The sequence below is a fragment of the Saccopteryx leptura genome, chromosome 9 (genome assembly GCF_036850995.1).
Source record: "Saccopteryx leptura isolate mSacLep1 chromosome 9, mSacLep1_pri_phased_curated, whole genome shotgun sequence".
In the NCBI taxonomy this organism is placed as follows: domain Eukaryota; kingdom Metazoa; phylum Chordata; class Mammalia; order Chiroptera; family Emballonuridae; genus Saccopteryx; species Saccopteryx leptura.
In genome coordinates, this window is record NC_089511.1 from 92,557,662 (window position 1) to 92,580,187 (window position 22,526).

At 44.8% G+C, this 22,526-nt stretch overlaps 1 protein-coding gene across 1 annotated transcript in view; it reads right to left on the reverse strand.

Annotated features, from left to right (window-relative positions):
• ALOX5 (arachidonate 5-lipoxygenase) overlaps positions 1 to 22,526 on the reverse strand; it is a 54,316-nt gene that overhangs the window by 26,208 nt on the left and 5,582 nt on the right. Inside the window, exons 2-4 of the mRNA XM_066349634.1 lie at positions 20,628 to 20,826; positions 17,121 to 17,202; positions 5,757 to 5,879 (exon numbers count right to left, since the gene is read on the reverse strand). Coding sequence (XP_066205731.1) covers positions 5,757 to 5,879; positions 17,121 to 17,202; positions 20,628 to 20,826 — 404 coding nt within the window. The remainder of the gene's footprint in view (positions 1 to 5,756; positions 5,880 to 17,120; positions 17,203 to 20,627; positions 20,827 to 22,526) is intronic.

Below are 22,526 nucleotides of genomic sequence, written 5' to 3' on the forward strand. Positions count from 1 at the left end.
CAGGCCCTGGGTCTGGATTCTGTCTATCAGGAACCAGAGCAGGCTGCCAGGCATGGGTTGGGCACCCTTTCACCAGAAGACCACTAGGAGGCGGCACCAAAGGGCCTTGGAGTCCCCAACACCATGTTGGGGTCTGGACACAAGAACCCTGGATGGAGTTGGGAGACTGTGAGGCCAGGCCCTGGCAAGAAAGGGCAGCTGAGGTGGGTGCGGTCAGTACAGTGTTAAAGACCTGCCCTGAAGTCCCAGCCCCAGCATTTCCCAGCCATGTGTCCTGGAGCAAGTCCTACCCTCACTGTACCTCAGTTTTTTCCCTCATCCTTGAAATAAGCGTAATGATTGTTTTTGCATCACAGGGCTGGCATGGTATACAGAAAGTATCAGTATAGAAAAAGAAATCAGCAAGGATCAGGACTAGTACCATGATTCTCACGTACTGTTAATATTAAAGCCTGCAGCCTTCAGCCATGATGTTCCGGAAGGACGGGTGGTTAAGTCCATAATCCAGACTGGGGCCTTCTGTCTAATGCACTCATCCCCTTTCTTCATAACCAATTCATGGAAGAATCTTCACCTGTTGATTCCTCTTTACTTCCCCTCTTCTTTGCTTCCCCCTACCAAATTTTCTCACTCAGGGAACTGGTGACTTCCCTGTGGCTGTACCCAAAGGACCGAGTCAACCCAAGACTCCCCTCGTCTCTCTGAAGTGTCAGACAACAACCCCTTTCTTCTAGACACTAAAATGCATAATGCCAAGCTCCTGGACTCTGTCCCTGCCTCACACCCCCATGGCCTTGAACTCTACAACCCTCCCCAGTAAATGTTGGGCTCCTTGCCCACCTTTCTGCCTTGGCAGCCTCGACCTCAATTCCTTACCCAGGCCCTGACTCCGGTCCTCCGGAGTCACTAGAGTCCTTGTTCAGACTTTCATCCCCTCTGCCCCTCCTATCAGTGTGGTGAACTCCTATAAATCTTCAAAACACAGGTTGGGCTCCTCTCTTGGGAAGTGTTTTTCTGCTGGTGTCCCCCAGAGTTGCTGCTTCCCTTGCCTTGAATTACCCCCAGAGCTCTTTTCCTAAGGGTGCACCACCCACAACTGTGTCCTCACTAGACTTTGAACTTCTTGGAGCTGAGACCAATGGGCCACTTTTTTTTTTTTTTAAGTGAGAGAGAGAAAGAGAGGGACAGGTACAGATAGGAAGGAAGAGAGATGAGAAGCATCAATTCATAATTGCAGCACTTTAGTCATTCATTGATTGCTTTCTCATATGTGCCTTGACTGGAGGCTCCAGCAGAGCCAGTGACCTTGGGCTCAAGCCAGTGACTATGCGATCATGTCTATGATTCCATGCTCAAGCCGGCGACCTCAGGGTTTCAAACCTGGGTCCTCAGCATCTCAGGCAAAGCTCTATCCACTGTGCCACCACTCAGGCATCCAAGAGGCCACTTCTGATTCATCTTGGGCCCCGTCCCCAGAAGTTCAATAAGCATTTGTCAGAGGAGGAGCAGCCAGTAGCCTCCCATCCAGGCCTGCTCTCTGGGGGTGGAGGAAGCCCTGATGAGTGAGCAAGCAGGTGGGTCCTGTGCCTGAGAAGTCAGCTCTCAGCTGCATCTTGCTTTCCTGGGCTCTGGGATGAGAAGATAGTCCTCTCGAGTACACAGAATGGAATTGCCAGAGGAAACTCACCTACAGTGCGCCAGACGTCACCATGGGGATATTGCATGTGTGAGTTCTTCTAAATCTCATAACAATTTTTATCAGCAAGGCATCATAGGATGTTAGAGGAAAGAGACTTGGGGTCAGAAAACTTAATTCTCGAAAGATGGCACAGCTAGCATTTGAATCAACCCCAGCAGGCCAAGCTTTAAATAAGCAGCTTTCTGCTATTAAGGGTAACTAGAAATGAGATAATACTTATTGCTAATTTTAATAGGCTTATAGATTTCTCCCTCAGGAATGCAATCTATGACATGGTACTGCAAATAGGGTCCATGGACCAACAGCTTAGGCATCCCCTGGGGGCTGGTGGGAAGTCAGACTTACCCATTGATAAGAATCCATGGACCAATGTTCTGCGGTGGCCCCCCCACACAAGGCTGTTTGAAGGATGGTATCTGGACCTATGTTGCCCCACTGGAGTGGAGGTCTGAACTGCTTGTCCTTGCCGCCCCGGGAGAAGCCCAGTCGTCCTAAGATGGGCCTTGTAGAAACAACCACATGAAGTTTAACTGGCACTTTCTCTTTTGAGTTTTTTTTGAGGGAAGAATCAGTGTTTTCTTTTTTGAATCCCAGGGCAGGCCTAAGGCAGGCATGGGAGAGAGGCCCCAGAAGAGAAAAAGCAAAAGCTAGAGAACCCTGGAACCAGGCACGTAGTGGGCGCTCTGTAAATGCCAGCAGAGCTAGACTGCAGAGCATAGCAAGACATAGCAAGAGAGAAGGTGAGAAAGGGGGAAAGGTTAATGCACCTTTAACCCTGGTTCCCACACCTGTGCACTGAGCAGTACCTGAACCCCTCTGAGGAGCCTGGAGACATGGGAACAATATTAAGCAGATTTCCGCATGTCGGGGTTCCTTAAGCCCTTACAGTTTCTAGAGCAGAAGTTCCCAGTGTGGTCCCCAGATCAGCTACATCTACACTCCCTGGGACCTTGTCAGAAAGGCAGATTCCTAGGCCCCGTGTCTGGCCTCTGGAATTGCACACTTGGGGTGTGGGTCCAGAAGTCCAGGCTTTAACAAGCTTCCAGGAGGTTCTGATGTAAGCTATAGTTTGAAAACCACTATTGGGAAGGTTACAGTATTTTCAAATTAAATTGATTATAGAACAAACCCCTTTTTAGAGTAACACTACTTTATGCTTTGTGTTAACTCTTGCTTTTATTCTATGACCCATTTTAAACAAGAAAAAATATGCTACTTTAGCAAATATCATTTAAAAATGTTTAGGTTTAACTTTTGAATGAGATTTCTTTTCACCCCTTACCTTTTCTCAAAGAAATTTCTTTTCCAATGGGATAAAACTCTGATTTCATAACAGTACTCAATAGAGGTAAATAGGATTGGTATATAGAAATATAGGCATCAAATCCTGGCCGGTTGGCTCAGTGTTAGAGTGTTGGCCCGGCATGTGGACATCCTGGGTTCGATCCCCAGTCAGGGCACTCAGGAAAAGCTACCATCTGCTTCTCCACCCCTCCCCCTTCTCTCTTACTTTCTCTCTCTCTCTTCTCCTCCTGCAGCCATGGCTCAATTGGTTCAAATGCATTGGCCCGGGCACTGAGGATGGCTCCATGGCCTCCACCTCAGGTGCTAAAATGGCTCCAGTTGCAACAGAGCAAGGGCCGCAGATGGGCAGACAATTCCCCCCTAGTGGGCATGCCAAGTGGATCCTGGTTGGGGTGCATGCAGGAGCCTGTCTCTGCCTCCCCTCCTCTCATTGAATTAGAAAGAAAGGAAAAAAAGAAGAAAGGAAGAAAGGAAGAAAGGGAGGGAGGGAGGAAGATAGATGCTGGTAGGCCCAGTGTGACAGGCTGGGAGAGGGAGAGGTGGCATAGAATCTGTAACATTAAATGCACAATCAGAATTGAGAACCACTGATCTAGGCACCATTAGCCATGGTGGGGATATGTGAGAAGAAAAAGGTAACTGTATGTGTGTGAAGTGAGGGTCTATGAAGTGGCAACAAAGGCCCCTGAGAAGCCAGTTTGGTCCCCCTCATGTCATTTTGTCAAAGTTTACTCAGCACCTAGTCTGTAGCAGCTACTGTGCTAAGCTTCTGAAATACAAAGATGACTGTGACCTTAAGGCATACAGAACAGACATAGGAAAGGCATAACTTACTCTTCATTCCATTATCCATTCATTCATCCATCCATCCACCCAACATCTGCTCATGTATTCATCTCTCCCTCCCTTCACATTCATCCATCTATCCTTCCACCATCCATCCATTCACTTCCATCTTTCCACCATCTATGAATCTACCCACCCACTACCCATCCCTCCACCATCATTCACCCTCCACAATCCATCCACTTTTTATCCATTCATCTACTATCCAACTCTCCACCAAAGCAGTACCCTCTCTCTTGACCCTACTGCCTCTCCTTCTTTATCATTTTTTTCTACAAACTTCTCCTGTCACAAAGGCCTTCTATTCTGATTGTCCCCTCTGGTCTGGGCTCTACCCTACTAAAGTCACATGACTTTGACTCAACAATGCCAAACCTTGAGTGGGAAGTGAGACATTTAATTGCCATGATGTTTCTAGGGAGCCAGATGTTGGGTACTGCTCATTACTAACCCAGACGTTTGGTTTTAATTTTCCCTCTAGTTGATCCTAATTATAGTGGTGGCGGGGAGGGGGAAAATCCCCAGCTTTGGACCCAAATAGATCCGGATTTAAATCCTGGATTTGCCAATTTCTTCCTAAATAAGTTTAGGCAGACAATTTGATCTGGACTCAGCAGAACCTCAGTTTATTCATCTGAAAACACTGTACCTACTTCTGAGGGTTGCTGCGAAGGTTAAAACGGATGATTCCATGGAGAAAGCATCCACACCTGGGGACCCTGGCATTTAGCAGAGGCTGGTTAAGTCAGGCCCTGACTATGCCCACCCCTCAACTTGGATGAAGCTTCAGAGGGACAAATGCATACAGTCTTCCTGACATGCAGGGATTCTCTGGAGGGAATGGTTGAGAGGGTGTGTGTGTGTGTGTGTGTGTGTGTGTGTGTGTGTGTGTGTGTGTGTCTTTACAGTTCTTCCAAAATATCCAAAGGAGGAAGTCCTTGGCACAGGCCTTTCAGAAGTCTAACTAAATAAGGCACCCTTCTCAAAAAAACAGCTATGCCTAGACAAATGTTGCCACCAAAACTGATTGGGTTAGTGGTTCTCCACCTGTTTGCTTCCTGGGCACGCCCACTGGGGGCCAGTGTCCTACCCTGGGGGACTCAGCTCCTGGCTGTGAGGTTGGGAGGTGCTGAAGCTCCCCAGGGCATTCTAAGCTCTGTCAGGATGCAGAATGAGAATTTACGGTTTTATGGATTTCCATAATTGTGAAAATTCCCTGAAATGTCAAGGTAGAGATTCAAAAATCCTCCCACTAGCCCTGGGGTGAGGTCGGGGCTCCATATTTGTAACAAGCACCCTGGATCCTCAGGGTTCAGCCAACCTAAAATACCCTGCAGTAGTGCAGCCTCCAAGAGGAAGCACAGAACTCTGATCTCTACCATTTATCAGTAGGCACTGTGGGCTGGGCACTTGACATCCTGATTCCTCAAGTTCCTCAGCTGAAAATGGAGATAATGACTGTGCCTCCCTCATGGGGTTGTTGTGATGGACAGATGGGGATAGGGATTGCATGACAGGGATAAGCACAGGCATGGCCATCATTACTGCAGAGCCCTGCCACCTAGGTGATGGCCTGGGTACTGCTGACCCTTGGGCTGGGTGTAGCAGGTATACGGTGTGGGTAGGAATGGGCATTCTAAGTAAAGACCTCCACTTTGGGCTGAAACATAGCCATGTTCAGTGTCTGTAGTCTTTCAGGTTGTAACTTCTTTAACATACAGGATATCCTGTGATTGTACATTGAGAGTCCACTCTGTGACCAAGATATAATCAAAAGCATTTGGGAAGAGGTTAAGGTATGATGCTCCCTAAGCCCAAAGGCCCCATAGGGAAAGCAGTGAGGGCCATCCTTCCAGCCCTAGCCATTGAAGTTGCTGCCCAAGGTCCTTAGTTCCCATAGACTCACGCCTTAGAGTAGTTCAGCACGAAGTCCACTCCCTTCTCACTGTCAAATTGGATGTCACGAGGTAAATCCTTGTGGCATTTGGCATCGATGCTCAAGGGGAATCCGGGGTTCCATTCCATCCATCTGAGCAAGCAAAAGGAGAAGATTGAGCTAAATGCCTTTGGATTGGGCACCTCAGGATGGAGACTGCCCATGTGGTATGAGGATGTGCCCACCATCAGGTCAACACATTAGAGCTGAATGTGCATCCAGTGAGCCAGCCAGGTCTCAGGACCTTCCTGAGATCCTGCGGCAGCCCACTGTGCTGTTCCTTGAGCCCGAGGCCCCTTAAATCTGAGATGGTGCTCAGAGCAGAGGGACAGCAAATGGGAGGTGTGCACCCCTGTATAAGAGGAATTGAAGAAGAAAGCATCAGAAGACATCTATTTGAGATGACTCTGAGCAGCAATTTCTCCCAATGTTCTCCACCAGCACAGAACTGTCTTGCTGGGCACCAGTTACATGTGGTGAAGACTGCGCCATCATGCCTGACCTGTACATCCAACATCCAGCAGCCTGCTCAGTGCCTGAACTGCGTGTAGTGGTCGGGGCAAACACCGTCGTTGTGCTTGCGCGGTGGGGCCACGGTGGCAGCTGGCTCTCGCACCAGGCACAGGAGCAGGTTTAGAGATTCATTTTTTCAAAAATTTATTTTGAAATTAAATTTAATGGGGTGACATTGAACCATAAGAGTGCATAGGTGTCAGGCAGCTCCCTCTTTTTAAAAAAGACCATATACTCTAACCAGTCAAAGTTTTTAGATCCTGGTATCTGTAAAACTTAACCTGCAGCACTGAAAATTTCTGGGGTTTTTAAAATTTTAATTTTCTTTTTGTTTATAGCCAAACAAAACAAAACAAACCTCATCAGTTTCTTTAGAGTAAAGAGAATGATCTTGTATTTGTTTAAAAACCAAAATTTACATTCTGAGATTTCAGTGTTTCCATTTATATTTCTAATTCTCCTTCTTTTTAAATCTCTCTTATGAGAGGAAAGTAAACATTGAGGTTTCTGGTCATTAATAAGTCTTGAGTCCCTTTTACTGTCACAAAAATTTCTGCTGTTTCTTGTGATGTTCTGTTGTTCCTGGAAGTCTCTCATGAGAATCATAGGTAAACAGGAATCGCATGTGATCACGCTTAGAGTAGATACATTTTTGAAAAGCATTTCTCAATTTTCTGAGTAAATCCTAGGCAGAAAAACTGGCATACCTATATATATATGAATTAACTTTCAAAATGTTAGAGAGAATGTGTGTGTGTGTGTGTGTGTGTGTGTGTGTGTGTGTGTGTGTGTGAGAGAGAGAGAGAGAGAGAGAGAGAGAGAGAGAGAGAGGGGAGGGAGGAAAGGAGAGGTGAAGGAATAGAAAAGAGAAGAGAAATGCTCCCACAAGCTCACAAGCTTCTGGGAGAAGAAAGCTAATCTAATTATCATGAGTTTTCTTACTTGCTATACTGAAAATGGAAAGACAGTGTAAAGTGTTTATAGACGAATTTTTAGATCATCATCTCAGCCTTGTATATCAAGTCAAGGAACCCAGAAAGCCCAGAAACAGACCCGAGAAACTATGTGAATGTAATACAGAATTAGCTAATGTTTATTGTGTTTTCTTTGTGCCAAATACTATTTTACATGTTTTCATGCAGAATTGACCTATTTAATTCTCTCAAAAATCCTCATATGAGGTAATAGTACTATTCCGTTCATTTTATAGATTGTGAGGATTGATGCACAGAAAGATCCAACAACTTTCATAGAACACAAAGGAAGTAGCTCTAAGTGGGAGCCGAGCCCAGGAACTGGCTGTTGCGCATGTCACCCCAAGGCTGAGGGAAAGAATGTATGATGTAATAAATGACACCAGAGATCTCTGACCCTTACTTCACATCATGGCATCACCATGTAAAGCAGGGGTCCCCAACCCCCGGGCTGCAGACTGGTAGCGGTCCGTGGGCCATTTGGTACCGGTCCGCAGAGAAAGAATAAATAACTTACATTATTTTCGTTTTATTTATATTTAAGTCTGAACAATGTTTTATTTTAAAAAAATGACCAGATTCCCTCTGTTACATCCATCTAAGACTCACTCTTGAGGCTTGTCTTGGCCATGTGATACATTTATCCGTCCCACCCTAAAGGCCGGTCCGTGAAAATATTTTCTGACATTAAACTGGTCCGTGGCCCAAAAAAGGTTGGGGACCACTGATGTAAAGGACTTGAATATCATGAATAATAAAACTCAGCCTCTGATAAATAAATTATAATGGTAAAAAACACATGGCCAGCCCTGGCCAGTTGGCTCAGCAGTAGAATGTCGGCCCGGCATGTGGAAGTCCCGGGTTTGATTCCTGACCAGGACATACAGGAGAAGCGGCCATCTGCTTCTCCACCCCTCCCCCTCTCCTTTATCTCTATCTCTCTCTTTCCCTCCCACAGCCAAGGTTCCATTGGGGCAAAGTTGGCCTCGGTGCTGAGGACGGCTCCATGGCCTCCACCTCAGGTGCTAGAATGGCTCCAGCTGCCGCGGAGTGACACCCCAGATGGCAGAGCATCGCCTCCTGGTGGGTAGGCTGGGTGTATCTTTGTCGGGCACATGCGGGAGTCTGTCTGACTGCCTCCCCACTTCTAACTTAGGGGGAAAAAGAAATTAAATAAAAAAATTTTAAAATTAAAAAATAAAAAAAACATGGCAGATGAAAAAAGGCCTAAAGTTACAAAAACCTCACAAAATTATAAAAGTATTAGACAAAATATAGGCATATTTATGCAACATTGGGAGGGCCTTCTTTAGCAAAGCAGTAAATCCAAAAGTTACAAAGAAAAAACAATGTGCATAGTTTAGAAAATAAAGAACTAAAGTCCTCTGTGAAAAAAGCAACAGAAGAGAAATGCAATAGGTTATGCAGACAGCAAAGGGATGCCACTGCAATGTGTGGATAGGCAGCTCAGTAAAGAGGCAGTGTCAAGGGGCTTAACTCATCAGTGGGCAGGGGTGCAGAGTAAAACAACAATGAGGTCTCAGGGGATTCCAGATCATCAAAAACTTAAAAGATCAATGTCACCAGTTATTGGCAAAAGTATATTTTCAGAGGCAATTGGTGGGACTAAAAATGACTATAAAATTCTGGGAAAGGGCCCTGGCCGGTTGGCTCAGCGGTAGAGCATCGGCCTGGCGTGCGGGGGACCCGGGTTCGATTCCCGGCCAGGGCACATAGGAGAAGCGCCCATTTGCTTCTCCACCCCCCCCTCCTTCCTCTCTGTCTCTCTCTTCCCCTCCTGCAGCCGAGGCTCCATTGGAGCAAAGATGGCCCGGGTGCTGGGGATGGCTCCTTGGCCTCTGCCCCAGGCGCTAGAGTGGCTCTGGTCGTGGCAGAGCGACGCCCCGGATGGGCAGAGCATCGCCTCTGGTGGGCGTGCCAGGTGGATCCTGGTCGAGTGCATGTGGGTGTCTGTCTGACTGTCTCTCCCCATTTCCAGCTTCAGAAAAATACAAAAAAAAAAAAAAAAATTCTGGGAAAGGACTTTTGTTACTTTTTAAAAATATTTTATTTATTGATTTTAGAGAGAAGAGAGAGAGAGAGAAAGGCAGGGGTAGCAGAGCAGGAAGCATCAGCTCAGAGTTGCTTTTTGCATATGCCTTGACCGGGGCTTTGAACCGGTGACCTCAGCATTCCAGGTCAATGCTTTATCCACTGCACCACCACGGGCCAGGCTGTCAGTACTTCTTAAAATGAAAAATGCTGATTTGAACCAGCAACGTGAGTTCTAGACATTACTCTGACAGTAATTAAAGCACCAGTACAAAAAAAAAAAAAGCACCAGTACATCAGAGTGTTTGTATAAGTTTGCTTCTTGTGGCACTATTTATAATATCAAAAACAAACAAATATACAAATGGGAAACAAGCTGAATGTCCATCAATAGGGGAATGGTTGAGTAAGTAGTGATATATTCATATAAAGCAAGAAATATGTGGCAATTTAAGAAAAAGGAAAACAATGAGATACTATTTCACACTTTAGATTGACAACAATGAAAAGTCTGAAGGGGTGAAGTGTGTCCGTGATGTGGGGAATTATAAAGTAACCCTCACAAACATCTGCTAGGGGTGAAAACGGGCAGAAATCTCTTGGAAAAACAATTGGCAATATTTAGAAAACTTAAAATGTGGTCTATAACACTTCAAGTCTACTTCTGAGAATATTCCTTAGAATAAATCTTTAATGAGAGCACCAGGAGATGTATGAGGAAGCTCATTGAAGCATGGCTTGTAACAGCCAGATTTTTTTTTTAAGTGAGAGGAGGGGAGACAGTGAGACAGACTCCCGCATGTGCCCCAACCGGATCCACCTGGCAATCCCCATCTGGAGCCAATGCTCAAACCAGCTGAGCTATCCTCAGCACCTGCAATGCTCGAACCAATCAAGCCACTGGTTGTGAGAGGGGAAGAGAGAGAGAAGTGGGAGAAGGAGGGAAAGAGAAGCATATAACCACTTCTCCTCTGTGCCCTGAGTGGGAATCGAACCCAGGACATCCATAGACTGACACTGTATCCACTGAGTCAACTGGCCAGGTCTAACAGCCAGAAATTAAAGACAATCAACCCACATGTCTATCAGTAGATGAGTGGATGAGCATGGTGGTCTATCCATAAGATGGTACGCTCTACAGAATGGATGATACCTATCTGTGTCAACTGGTTGCTCTTCAAAACAGAATGATGAAGGGAAAAAAAGGCACAGAATGATTAGATAAAATGATGTTACTGAAAATCACTGCAGTATACATGGCTCTGTGTGTGTGTGTGCAGGTACTACACAGGAACATAGTCACAATGACAGATCACGGACGGTGGGCTATGGCCTGTGGTGACTTTTCCATCTCCCCACTGGCTGAGTGAGTGAGGAGGGCCATCTGGACTGGCCAGCTTTCTGGAACATTAGAGACTATTCTTAGTTGTTATTTTACTTCCAAACTCTAATCTGGAAGCCCAAGAGTTATGTAAAAGAGGAACTCTAAGTTTATGCAGACGGTGCAAAGTTCATTGTTTCCTGACCAGAAGGAAGCAGGATGAGGTGGGGTGAAGAAGTCTGAAAAGGACAGATTAGTGGGAGGAGGGAGAAAAAAATGATGATTAGATCTATGAAAGGGGCCAACTCCCTCACCAGAAAACCCCTCTAGCTTCATCTCCCTAGAGCCCGCCACAGCACCTGTCCTAAGACAACGCTGCTGAATCCACCTCTCCCCGGTAGAGATGTCTCCCAAAGGGCGCCCACACAGCACTCATTCTGCAGGGTGGCAAGTAAGAGTCACAGGTCCAATTCTCTTGGGAAAAACTGGGTTAAAAAGAAATGAACCATGGTCTATTACCACAGAACTTCTTAGAATCCTCAATGCTTATGCAAATTATGAACCTCACAGGGGGCTGTGATAAACAGTTTCCCAAACTTATTTTATCATGGGTCCCTTTCCCAAGGGAAAAAGTTTTGGGACCAATGCTCCAAGGCACACTTTGGAAAATACTGGGTTAAGCAAATGTGTATAAGACTAATGTATCAAATCATTAACATCTTAGTCTGAATTAGTGTGGAACTGATAAGACTTGCTGTCTATTCACCGAACAGGACACTAGCTGGCCTGATTCTCTGGAAGCTGTTTAACATCACCACAACCTAGGACTTGACTTTCCACAAGGCCAGAGCAGGTGACATGCTCACGGGAGGGGCTGTGCTGCAGATGGCTGAAGGGAAGAAAGCTAAGAAAAGTGTACCGTTCCACTGCTATACAACTTTCCCTAAACAGTCTAATTCCAAACTGTATGGATTGGCAGACTTGTGTTGGGCTTCTGTTTATCTTTAACACTATAGTTGTGAGTTTTGTCCATACTGTTTGCAGCAGCAGCTTGTTGATTTTCCTTGTAGGGTAGCATGATCACTATTTATTTGTTGTACTGTTGATGGACATTGGGTGGTTTCCATTTTTTGGCTCTCATAAATAATGCTGTTGTGAACATCTGTGTACATGTATCCAGGTATACAGGCACACAGATGTGAATCTAGGGACAGAATTTCTGGGTCATAGATTGTAATGTAGATTCAATTTTGTTAGATATTGCAATGTCGTTTTTTGCAACAAAGAATGTTATCAATTTATGTTTGCCAGCCTCCCACCAGCCTTCCTACCCGACACATTCTTTAACACTTGAGTCCTGTCAAGTTTCAGTTTGGGTGTATGTGTGTGTAGGAATAGTGGGAGTGATAGCAGGAGTCTAATTAGATCTTTGTTGTGATCTTACTTTCAATTTCCTTAGTTCTGAATGAAGCTGAGCACCTTTTTTTGTATATTTTCTCCTCATATTTTGTGCAGTGACAGCTCAAATCTCTTGCCTTTTGTCTACTGAGCTGACAAACCCTCTTCTTATGGATCTGTATGGGGTCATTGGTATATTATAACTCATAATTCTTGTTCATCACTCTGTGAATTGTCTTCTTATTCTTTTGTGACGTCTGTTATTGAACATAAGTTCCACCTCTCAAGGTAGCTGATATTAATGTCCTCTTTTATGGTTAGTGCATTTTGAGTCTTTTTTGGGAAACACCTTTTTAACCAGAGGCCATAAAAATTAATCTCCTGTAGTCTAAAAGTTTTCTCGTTTTCACATTTAAACTATTCAACCTGAAACTGAGTTTCCTGAATGACACAAAGAAGAGTCCAATTTCTTTTGCTGCTCCTTCTGCTCCCTTCTCTCCCCCTTCTGCGGCTGCCCAATAGACCGGGCACGGCTCATTGCCAGCGCACTCTGTAAGAGATCCAGTCTCCAAGTGTGTGCAGGCCTGCTTCTCCATTTTTTCATTATGATTCACGGAAATGTAAGCTTTTATGCAAAGAGGATAGAGCTGGAGATCACTTGGAGCAACCAGTGGGTATTTCCTCCATAAACCACTTGGCAGCACTGCTCCTTACCCTCCCCTAGGGGTGGGGAGGATAAGGAGCTATTGATGAGAGATTACATATTAGAAAGTTTAAAAAAAAAATGCTACCTAGCTATGGCAAGAATTGGTGAAATTGGGTACCTATACTCTGCTTGTGAAAACTGATTAAAGACTTTAGTTTTAATTTTTATTTATTGATTTTAGCAAGAGTGGAAGGGAGATAAAGAGAGAGAGAGAGAGACAAGAACTTTAATCTCTTCCTGTGTGTGCCCTGACTGGGGATCAAACCAGCAACCTCTGCACTTTGGGATGACGCTCTAGGAGTCTAACCAGCCAAGCCATCTGTCAGGGCACGATGAAAGAGTTTGAAGAGATATGTGTCAATATATACTAATAACCTCACTATTTGCTTTAGTAATTTCATTTCTGGGCACCTATCCTAAAGAAATACTTAAAAATGCACAAAAGTTTCACACAAAGGTTTTCACATTGTTTATAAGAATAACAATGAGAAACCTCCAGAATCCCAGTTACACTGGTGTTTAAGTAAATTATAGGGCGTCTTACACAAAGGAATATTATATAAAGCCTAGAATAATGTTTGTGATGAGATTTTTAAAATATGGGGAAAATATTTCTGCTATATCTGTAATAGAAAAAAAAGATATTGAATTATATATAATAGTACAATCCCAAGTGAGTGAGAGGGAAATGAGTTAATTATAGGTATTTTTCTGCTTCTATATTATTCCCTTTTCTTTGCTTTATTGGAATAAATGACCCTGAAATACTACTTATTCCTTGTTAAAAGTTAAACTATGGGGGGATATGTGGGAAAGCATAACAGTCATCACTCCTCTGAAACTCCTCCACAGCTCAGGTAGCCACAGTGCCTATTTAGCCTGACCCCTTCCATTCCTTCCTCTTGGAAGGAGTCTTATATTCCAATGTCTCCAGGAGCCAAAGCAGGAAAGTAAATGAAAAAAAGCCTTGATAAACATTAACCAGGCGTGGGCTGAGGAGACATGGAGACTAAACACCCTGTTTGCTCAACACCCCACAGTGACTCAGCAAACACACTGAAGAGCCGGATGTAGCCCACTGACCGCTAATTTCCATGTGAACAACCTAGATCATGTATTATTATTATTAAACAGCTTTATTGAGATATAATTTACATACCGTAAAATTCACCCCTTAAAATCATCCAATCCGAAGGTTTTTTAGTATATTTACAGAGTTGTGCATCATTCACCATAATCTAATTTGGGGATATTTTCATCTCAGATAGAAACCTTGTACCATTAATAGTCGCTCTCCATGCCCCATCTCCAACTTCCAGCCCTAAAAAACCAGTATCTATTAATCTGTGCCCCAAATTTTGCCTATTTGGACATTTCATATAAATAGAGTCATACAATATGTGGTCGTTTGTAAATGATTTTTTCACATAGCAGAAGGTTTTTGACATTCATCCATGGTTTAGTATGTATCTACATTTTGTTTTTCTATTCATCAGCTAATGAAAATTAGGTTGTTTCCACTTATGAGTTATTATGAATATATTTCTGTGGAGATTTGTGTACAGTTTTTTTGTGTGTAGATATATGTTTTCATTGCTCTGTGTAAATACCTGAGAGTAGAATTACTAGGTCATATGGCAACTCTGTTTAAGATTTTGAGGAACTGCTAAATGATTTTCCAAAGTGGCTGCATGCAATGAATGAGTTTCTCCCCATCCTTGGCAGCACTTGTTACTATCTGTCTTTTTAATTCTAGCCATCCTAGTGCATGTACAGTGGTATTTCATGGTGCTGCCATGATGACCAATAGTGTGAAGCATCTTTCCATTTACTTACTAACCATTTATACATTTTCTTTGGAGAAGTGCTGATTCATTTCTTTTTGTGGGTGAAACATATTCCGTTAGATAGATGTACCATTGACATTCATCAGTGAATGGACATTTGGGTTGAACTCACCTTTTGGTTATTATGGATAATGCTGCTATACACATTCATGTACAAGTTTTTCTGTGGACATGTTTTCATTTTTCCTGGTATGTGCTTAGGTGTGGAGTTGCACCATTTTACATTCCCACCAGCAGTATACGAGGGCTCTTATTCCTCCATGCCAACACAAGTTACTTTATTCCATTTTGTGGGTTGTTGTTTTTTTTGTGTGTGTGTGTGTGGTTTTTTTTGTGTGTGGGTTGTTTTTAATTTTCTTGAAGCTATTCTTTGAAGCATAAAAGTTTTAAAATTTGATGACATCAATTTATTAGTTTTTTGTCACTTAAGCTTTTGTCACATCTAAAAATCTTTTTTTTTTAAAGATTTTTTTTTTTTGAGAGTGAGAGAGAGAGAGAAAGTAGGAAAAATCAACTCATAGCAGTTGCTTCCTGTATGTGCCTGGACCAGGCAAGCCCAGGGATTCAAACCGATGACCTCAGTGTTCCAGGTCAATGCTTTATCCACTGTGCCAGCACAGGTCAGATATCACATCTAAAAACACTTTGCAAGGTACAGGTAGTTCTATTTTTAATTTTTTGAGGAACCTCCCAGCAATTCCACTTCTGGGCATTCATCCAAAACACTAATTTGAAAAGATATATGTACCCCTGTGTTCACTGCAGCATTATTTACAACAGCCAAGATATGGAAGCAACCTAAGTGCCTGTCAATAGACAATTGGATAAAGAAGATATGATACATATATACAATTTAATATTACTCAGCCATAAAAATAATGAAATATTACCATTTGCAACAACAGGGATGAACCTAGAAGGTATTAGGCTAAGTGAAATAAGTCAGAGAAAGAAAAATGATTTCACTTAGATGTGGAATCTAAAGAACAAAATAAACAAATAAAACAGAACCAGACCATAGATACAGAAAACAAACTTATGGTTGTCAGAGGGGAAGGAGTTGGAGGACTGGGTGAAAAAGAAGAAGGGATTAAGAAGTACAGATTGGTAGTTACAAAATAGTCATGAGGATGTAAAGTGCAACATAGGGAATTAGTCTATAATATTGTAATAACTATGTGTGGTGCCAGGTTGGTATTAGACTCATCAGCGAATCACTTTATAAATTATATAAATGTCTAACCACTATGCTATACACCGCGTCCCAGTCTAACACTCTACCCACTGCGCAGTTTTCATTGTATAAATCAAATCTTGGACATTTGTTAAATTTACTCATAAATATCTTATTTTTGATGCTACTGTATATTGAATTGTTTTCTTATTTTTATTTTCAGATTGTTGGTTGCTAGCATATAGATAAACAATTGAATTTTGCATAAATTTTGTTTCTTGCTTTGTGTGTCTATTGAGATGATCATGTTTCCTTGTTGTTTACTCTATTGATGTGGTATATATTACATTTATTATTTTGGGGATGCTAAACCAACCTTGTATATTGCAGATAAATCCTACTTGGCCATATTGTATAATGCTTTTTATGTGCTGCTGTATTTGTTTTGCTAGTATCTTACTGAAAATCCTTGCATCTATAGTCATAAGAGATACTGGTATATAGTTTTCTGGGTTTATGAGGCCTTTGGCTGGTTTGGGTATAATCCAAACTTGTTTCACACAGTGAGTTAAGACTTGGTCCCTCTTCTTCTATTTTTTGGAAGAGTTTATCTAAGATGGTTATTTTTTTTAACGTTTTGTAGAATTCACCAGTGAAGTCATCTGGATCTGAGTTTTACTTTGTGGGAAGTTGTAAAGTTACTAATTCTATCTCTTTGCTAAATCAAGAAAGTTGGATTTCTCACACTGGGCTTCACAGGGAAAGACCAGTGATTGTTCTATTAAGGTTATTTCATATTGACTCAGTTTGGTAGTTTCTGTCTTCCTGTGATTTTGTCCATTTCATCTACATTATCCAGTGGGTTGGTCTACAATTGTTCATAGTATTCTCTTTTATTTTAATTTCTATGAGCTGGTATTCCCTTTCTTATTTCTAATTTCAATAATTTATGTCTTTTCTTTTTTCTTAGTCTGTTAGATAGAAATTTGTCAGTTTTGTTCTGGATGATATATCAGTTTATAAACAAATTATTATCAGGAGACAGGAAATGTGAGGGGCCATCCTTCCAGCAGGAGGGAGAACATGGAGATAAATTCAAGCCTCTGCAGCCTCACTCCTCCTAAACATCAATAACATTGATACCAAGTTTTCTCCATCAACTCTCTTCACCATCTCTGTGTAACGGGTGGTCACACGAAGCTCGGGGACCACAGGGAGGGGTGCCTCGGCCATCACTTCCCAGCAGTGATGGGCCACATGCTGTGGGCAGGGTTCATTTCATCCCACCCCCTTGAGGCAGGAGAAGCTCAAAGGATCCCATGGCCATTTGGTCTGGTGCCATAACTCACCTGTACTGCTTTTGCCGAGTTTCCAGTTCTTTACGTCTGTGCTGCTTGAGGATGTGGATTTGGTCATCGCAGGGCAGCTTTGCTGTGAGGGAAGGACCAGTGTGAGAAGAGTGGTAACAAGGTCCAGTATTAAGGTTTTCCTCAGACCTCCCGCCATGCCCAGTGCTTCACGTGGATCATCACTTTAAGCCTCAGAGCACTCCCCTAGTTTATTAAATGGGACAGAGGGGGTTTGGAATCACTTTGCCCTTGCACTTGACTCAAGGTCACACACCTAATTAGTAGATTTTCAACACAAGACTCAAATTTCATGCTCTAAATCACTCCTTCCACAAAAGACAACTCCAGCCTGCTCACTCAGCAAGCCCGGTGGTCCTGCATCTTGGGACTTGAAGACCACATCCAGATGCATGAGTTAGGATTGTCTCACACTGGGCTTCACAGGGAAAGACCAATGATTCTCTACCTCCATCCTGAAGGGACACTGTGTGCCTATTTGGAGCATGCCTGTGGATTTTCAGTTGGGGCATTCTGTTCCAGGACATTGCCTCTGCCAAGAACCCCAGGCCCCTGGGGCAGAGATGCTTCCCTCTGCCTTTCCTCTTCGCCAGGGGTCCCCAAAGTACGGCCCGCGGGCCACATGTGGCCCCGAGGCCATTAATCCGGCCCCCGCCGCACTTCTGGAAGGGGCACCTCTTTCATTGGTGGTCAGTGAGAGGAGCATAGTTCCCATTGAAATACTGGTCAGTTTGTCGATTTAAATTTACTTGTTCTTTATTTTAAATATTGTATTTGTTCCCATTTTGTTTTTTTACTTTAAAATAAGATATGTGCAGTGTGCACAGGGATTTGTTCATAGTTTTTTTTATAGTCCGGCCCTCCAACGGTCTGAGGGACAGTGAATTGGCCCCCTGTGTAAAAAGTTTGGGGACCCCTGCTCTTCGCGGTTCCTTGTTGGATTTCTTTAAACCACTGCAGATAGTTCACTCTTGTTCCCCCCGCAGCTGTCCCGTGGAAAAGAAATGGCAGCCAACTGCAGGCTTCCCTGTAGCCTGGTAGAGCAATAGAGGTTCATGGCTCTCGTATTTCTAAGTCCAGCTGGCTGCTTCCTGAGAAATGCGTGACCTAAGATCCAACATACAGATGCCCATACTGCCCAGTTCCCTGTGGTATCTCTGAAGAGGATAGAGAATGAAGCTTAATTATTTATGTTTGTTTGTTTATTTATTTATTTGTTTGTTTTTAGTGAGACGAGGGGAGGCAGAGAGACTGACTTCTGCATGCGCCCAGACGGCGCCCACTAGGCAAGCCCACTAGGGGGTGATGCTTTGCCCATTGAGGCAATTGCTCCCTTGCAAACGGAGCCATTTTTCAGCACCTGAGATGGAATGGAAACCATGGAGCCATCCTCAGCACCCGAGGCCAATTCACTCAAGCCCATCCAGCCATGGCTGCAGGAGGGGAAGAGAGAGAGAGAAGGGGGAGGAGTGAAGAAGCAGATGAGTGCTTCTCCTGTGTGCCCTGACCGGGAATACTACCCGGACATTCACACACCAGGCAACGCCCTACCACTGAGCCAATCAGCCAGGGCCTAAGCTTAATTCTAAAACAGTATATAGTGTCCTAACATGTGGGCTTCAGAAGAGACACGCCTGGGTTTGGATGTGGCCTGGACTCTGTCACTTAAAACTGTGTGACCTCAAATAAGTGGCCTTGGATTCCTTATAAGGGAAATGGGGGTCATAATGTCTATTTTTAGGGTCAAGGGAGGGATCTAGTGAGAGAATGCAGTAAAGTACTCTACACTATGCTTGACAACCAGTAACTGTACAATGAATGGAAACAATGGTTATTGTCTTTATAGTCATAATAGATCTGAGCCTCTACATCCTTTGACCCAGGCTTCAAAGTCTTCTCATCTCTCATTTCCGGATTACAGCAGGTGGCTAAGGGCAGGGTCAGGAGCAGTTGGTTCTCAATTACCCTTTATATGATTTTTAAAGGTAAAACCAGCGAACACAGTCAAGCAATTCCTGAGTGGCCCAAACCCCAGAGCTCTCCTGAAAACACATAAAAATGCTTCTCCATCTCCTTGTGGGGAAGGGTCAGATTTTAAAAATTCTATTCAATCACAGACTGATATTTTTGTCAAATACCATAAAAATTAACTCCTAGAAAAATAAAACAAAAACCAAGCCAAAGACATTTAAAATATATGCCCTGTTTTTATTATCGGATGCAACAGTCATAGAATTTTTCTGGCTTGTTGCTCTCAGAGTCTGTAAAGCCCTGCTGTCTCTAACTTACCTCACTGCAGACTGACACCCAACATTCCTTCGCCCACACACCTGTCAGATGGCCACCAACAGAATCGATTTTGTGATCTTTTCCCTGCCATGAGGTCAGGGGACAAAAGTTCTAGTTCTTAAGCTAAATTCCATGTCAGAAACGAGGTGATGCAGCCTGATAGTGTAAGAATACTTGGTAGAGAAGAACTTTCTCCTCTTTCATCTTGGCTTTCTGAGCTAAAGAATCAGGTGGCAAGAATCATCTCGTTTTATCTATGCCACAGAACTTGTTAGGAACAAATGAATTCCAGCACTGCGGCTGGAATGGTAAACAGTGCCCGTGATGGACACAGCTGTCCTCCCCTCCTCGTCCTAGTGAGCATGTGGCACCTGAAGACGCATGGTTCAGGTGTAGAGCAAACTGAAGGGCTGCGACTTGAAGACAGGTAGACATGTGCTGGGGTGTGGGTGTGACTCAGGCATGCTAAGGGGATGAGGTATGCAGAGAGCTGGAGGCTCTAGATCTCTGCCATTCGCTTTTCCTCCTCCTCCCCACCGTTGGGCCAGCTACATGCCTGTCATGAAGAATGGCCTCCTGAAGAAGCACCCGGCTGAGTTTGCACATTTGAGGGTCTTGCTTTAGAGGGCACATTTTAGGTTCTTTTCTATTTCAGCAAAAAGTGGGACTTCACATTTCACAACTGGTGACTGAGCAGACCAAGCCTGCACATGGTTCCTCTGTATGGCGGGCGTGGGGGTGGGGTCAGGGCCTGGAGCCCAAGCCCTACTGTGATGTCACAAAGGGCAGTGTGGGCCTGGGTATCTCTGATTCTGGAAAATGACACCAAGTTCTCCAGACCTGGTATCTGGAGAACTGCCCAGTGAGAGGTACCTTCCAGGGGTATTTCTTAATAGGGAGTTTAGTTACCCTCTGACAAAAAAGGGCCATAATCTTCCCCTCAGAGGACTACAGCTCAAAGAGAGGACATGCTGGTTGTGTGCGTGGGGCCTCTCATACCACCCTCTGAGCCTGGGCTTTATCAGTACTGAAGGAAGTTCATATGTCCTGCAGATAGATGCTCTGGGGCATAGAGCAGCCTCTGGCCAGGGAGCCAACACTGTTCTTATTCCCACAGATCTCTCGCTGTGTGGAAGGGGGTCTGCAGGCCCCCTTGGTTCCTAAGAAGCTCTGGCAGTGACAGGGGCCTCAGCTGCTCACCTTGTCCATCTCGCAGGACAACCTCACCCTCGCCCGCAATCCAGCGGTAGCAGGGGAACTCGACGTAGTCCCCGTGGGGCGTTTTCAGTGTGACGTACTTCAGGTACCAGTCATCAGAGAGCCAGTACTTGCGCTTCTCGATTTTGACCAGCTGGATGTCACCCAGTTGTTCTTCTACAGACACTTCATAAGAATCAACCTGAGAAGGAGAAAAGGCAAATCAGACCCTCTGGGGTCTCCCAAGTCTGTGTGTTACCCTGAGTCCATGCAGTTATGCTGTCTATAGAGTGCCTGCCTCCCTCCCCAGGATCTGCGCGGCCACCTGCCCAGGGCTCTGGGAGACCCTGCGTGTCTCCGAAGCTCCTGATGGCACATGAGAAGGAAGCAGGAGGGGCTCAAGCACTTGCACTGGGCCTTGAGAAACCAGCAGGCTTGGGAGGCCCTGGACTCCAAGCCTTCGTAAGGCACTTTCTAATCCAGATTTCACCAATCCTTAAGCTTTTCCCTTGGTAGCAGAACCTAGATTTCTCAGAATGCTAGTAATGTAAATAGAATGCAAAGATGTTCCTCTTGCTTGCGACCCCAGTCATCTTAAATCCTTCTTCTTGACAAAACTCTGAGAAGACCTCACAAGTGGAATGAAAAGTTGGATATTTTCAGAAACTCCTTGGCTTTGGCTTTTGACACAATGAGCAGCTTGCATGTTGTGGTTGTCGCTGATGCCAGACGTCTGTGGTTAGAAAGCAGAAATGTTCTCCCTATGCCTGCGGTCTTAGCCTGGGCTCTGGGTACCAAGGAGCCAGGCATGTACGTGGGAGGACTCTTCTCAGTCCTCAGCAGGTGTTTGAGCATGTCTGTCCTGCCAGAACGCCTCATTTGAAGGGTGAAAGCACCCCCTGCCCCACACTGTTCTGACCTGCAGGGCCTTGGCAGTGTGTGTGGGGGGTGCTGTCTATAATGCAAGGGCTATCTGATTTGTGGCAGGGAAGCCAGCAGGATCTGGGTGCAGAGTTGGGAGCAGAGTCCCAGTGAGGGACTGGATGACCTTAGAAGCTAGGAGGAGGGAGGAAAGGAAGAACACTGCTTTGGGTGGGCAGCCAGCTGCCGGGGTCGGGAAGAGGAGAGAGACCGTCGAGCTGAGGCACCAGTAGGCCAGGGCAGGGAGGTTCTGCTGGAACAAGAAGCCCTCTCTGGACCCCTCTTGTCATGGGGATCTGCAGAGATCTCAGCCCTCTTGTGAGGCCAAGACAGAAATTCCCACGGGAGTGGGAGGAAGGCAGTGAATGGCAGAGGATGAGGTAAACCAGGTGTCAGTGCATCCTGGCCAGCCTAGGGGGGATGTGCCACACTGACTGACCCTAGGAATCAGCAGATTGCTTCATTCCTTGAGCCTTTGTTTCTTCCTCCATCACAGGGGGCTAATGTCTCACTTTCAAGGCCTTTAAGAAATCCAGATGACATGGTGCCCAAGTGGGCTCCTTTCTCCAAGGGTGTAGGCCACTGGCTGCTGTGTTCATCTGAACCACCTAGCCCTCCTTCGCTGACTCCTGGGGGCTGGGTCACAGGGCAGCGGGTCCACCACAGTTCTGTGAGCCACCGTGAGCTCCTGTGCTGAGATCAAACTTCCTGGCTCCACACCTGGAGGGAATTCTTGTGAAGGTGGAAAAGGAGCTATGAGCCAGGAAGGGTACTGGAGACATTATTGGTGGTGGCAGTGCAGGCCAAGCAAAGGGAAGTCAGCATGTGGTGAGGCCTGGGTCTGGGCCAAGGGAGGCTGTTCCAGGGGAAGTGACTTTTCTGTGGCTCTGAGAGGCTAGAGGGGGCTGAAGGTGTCCTAGGGGTTGATGCCAGGAAGGCTGGGGCAAAGGGGGAGAGGACACCCATTTTCATGTAACAGGT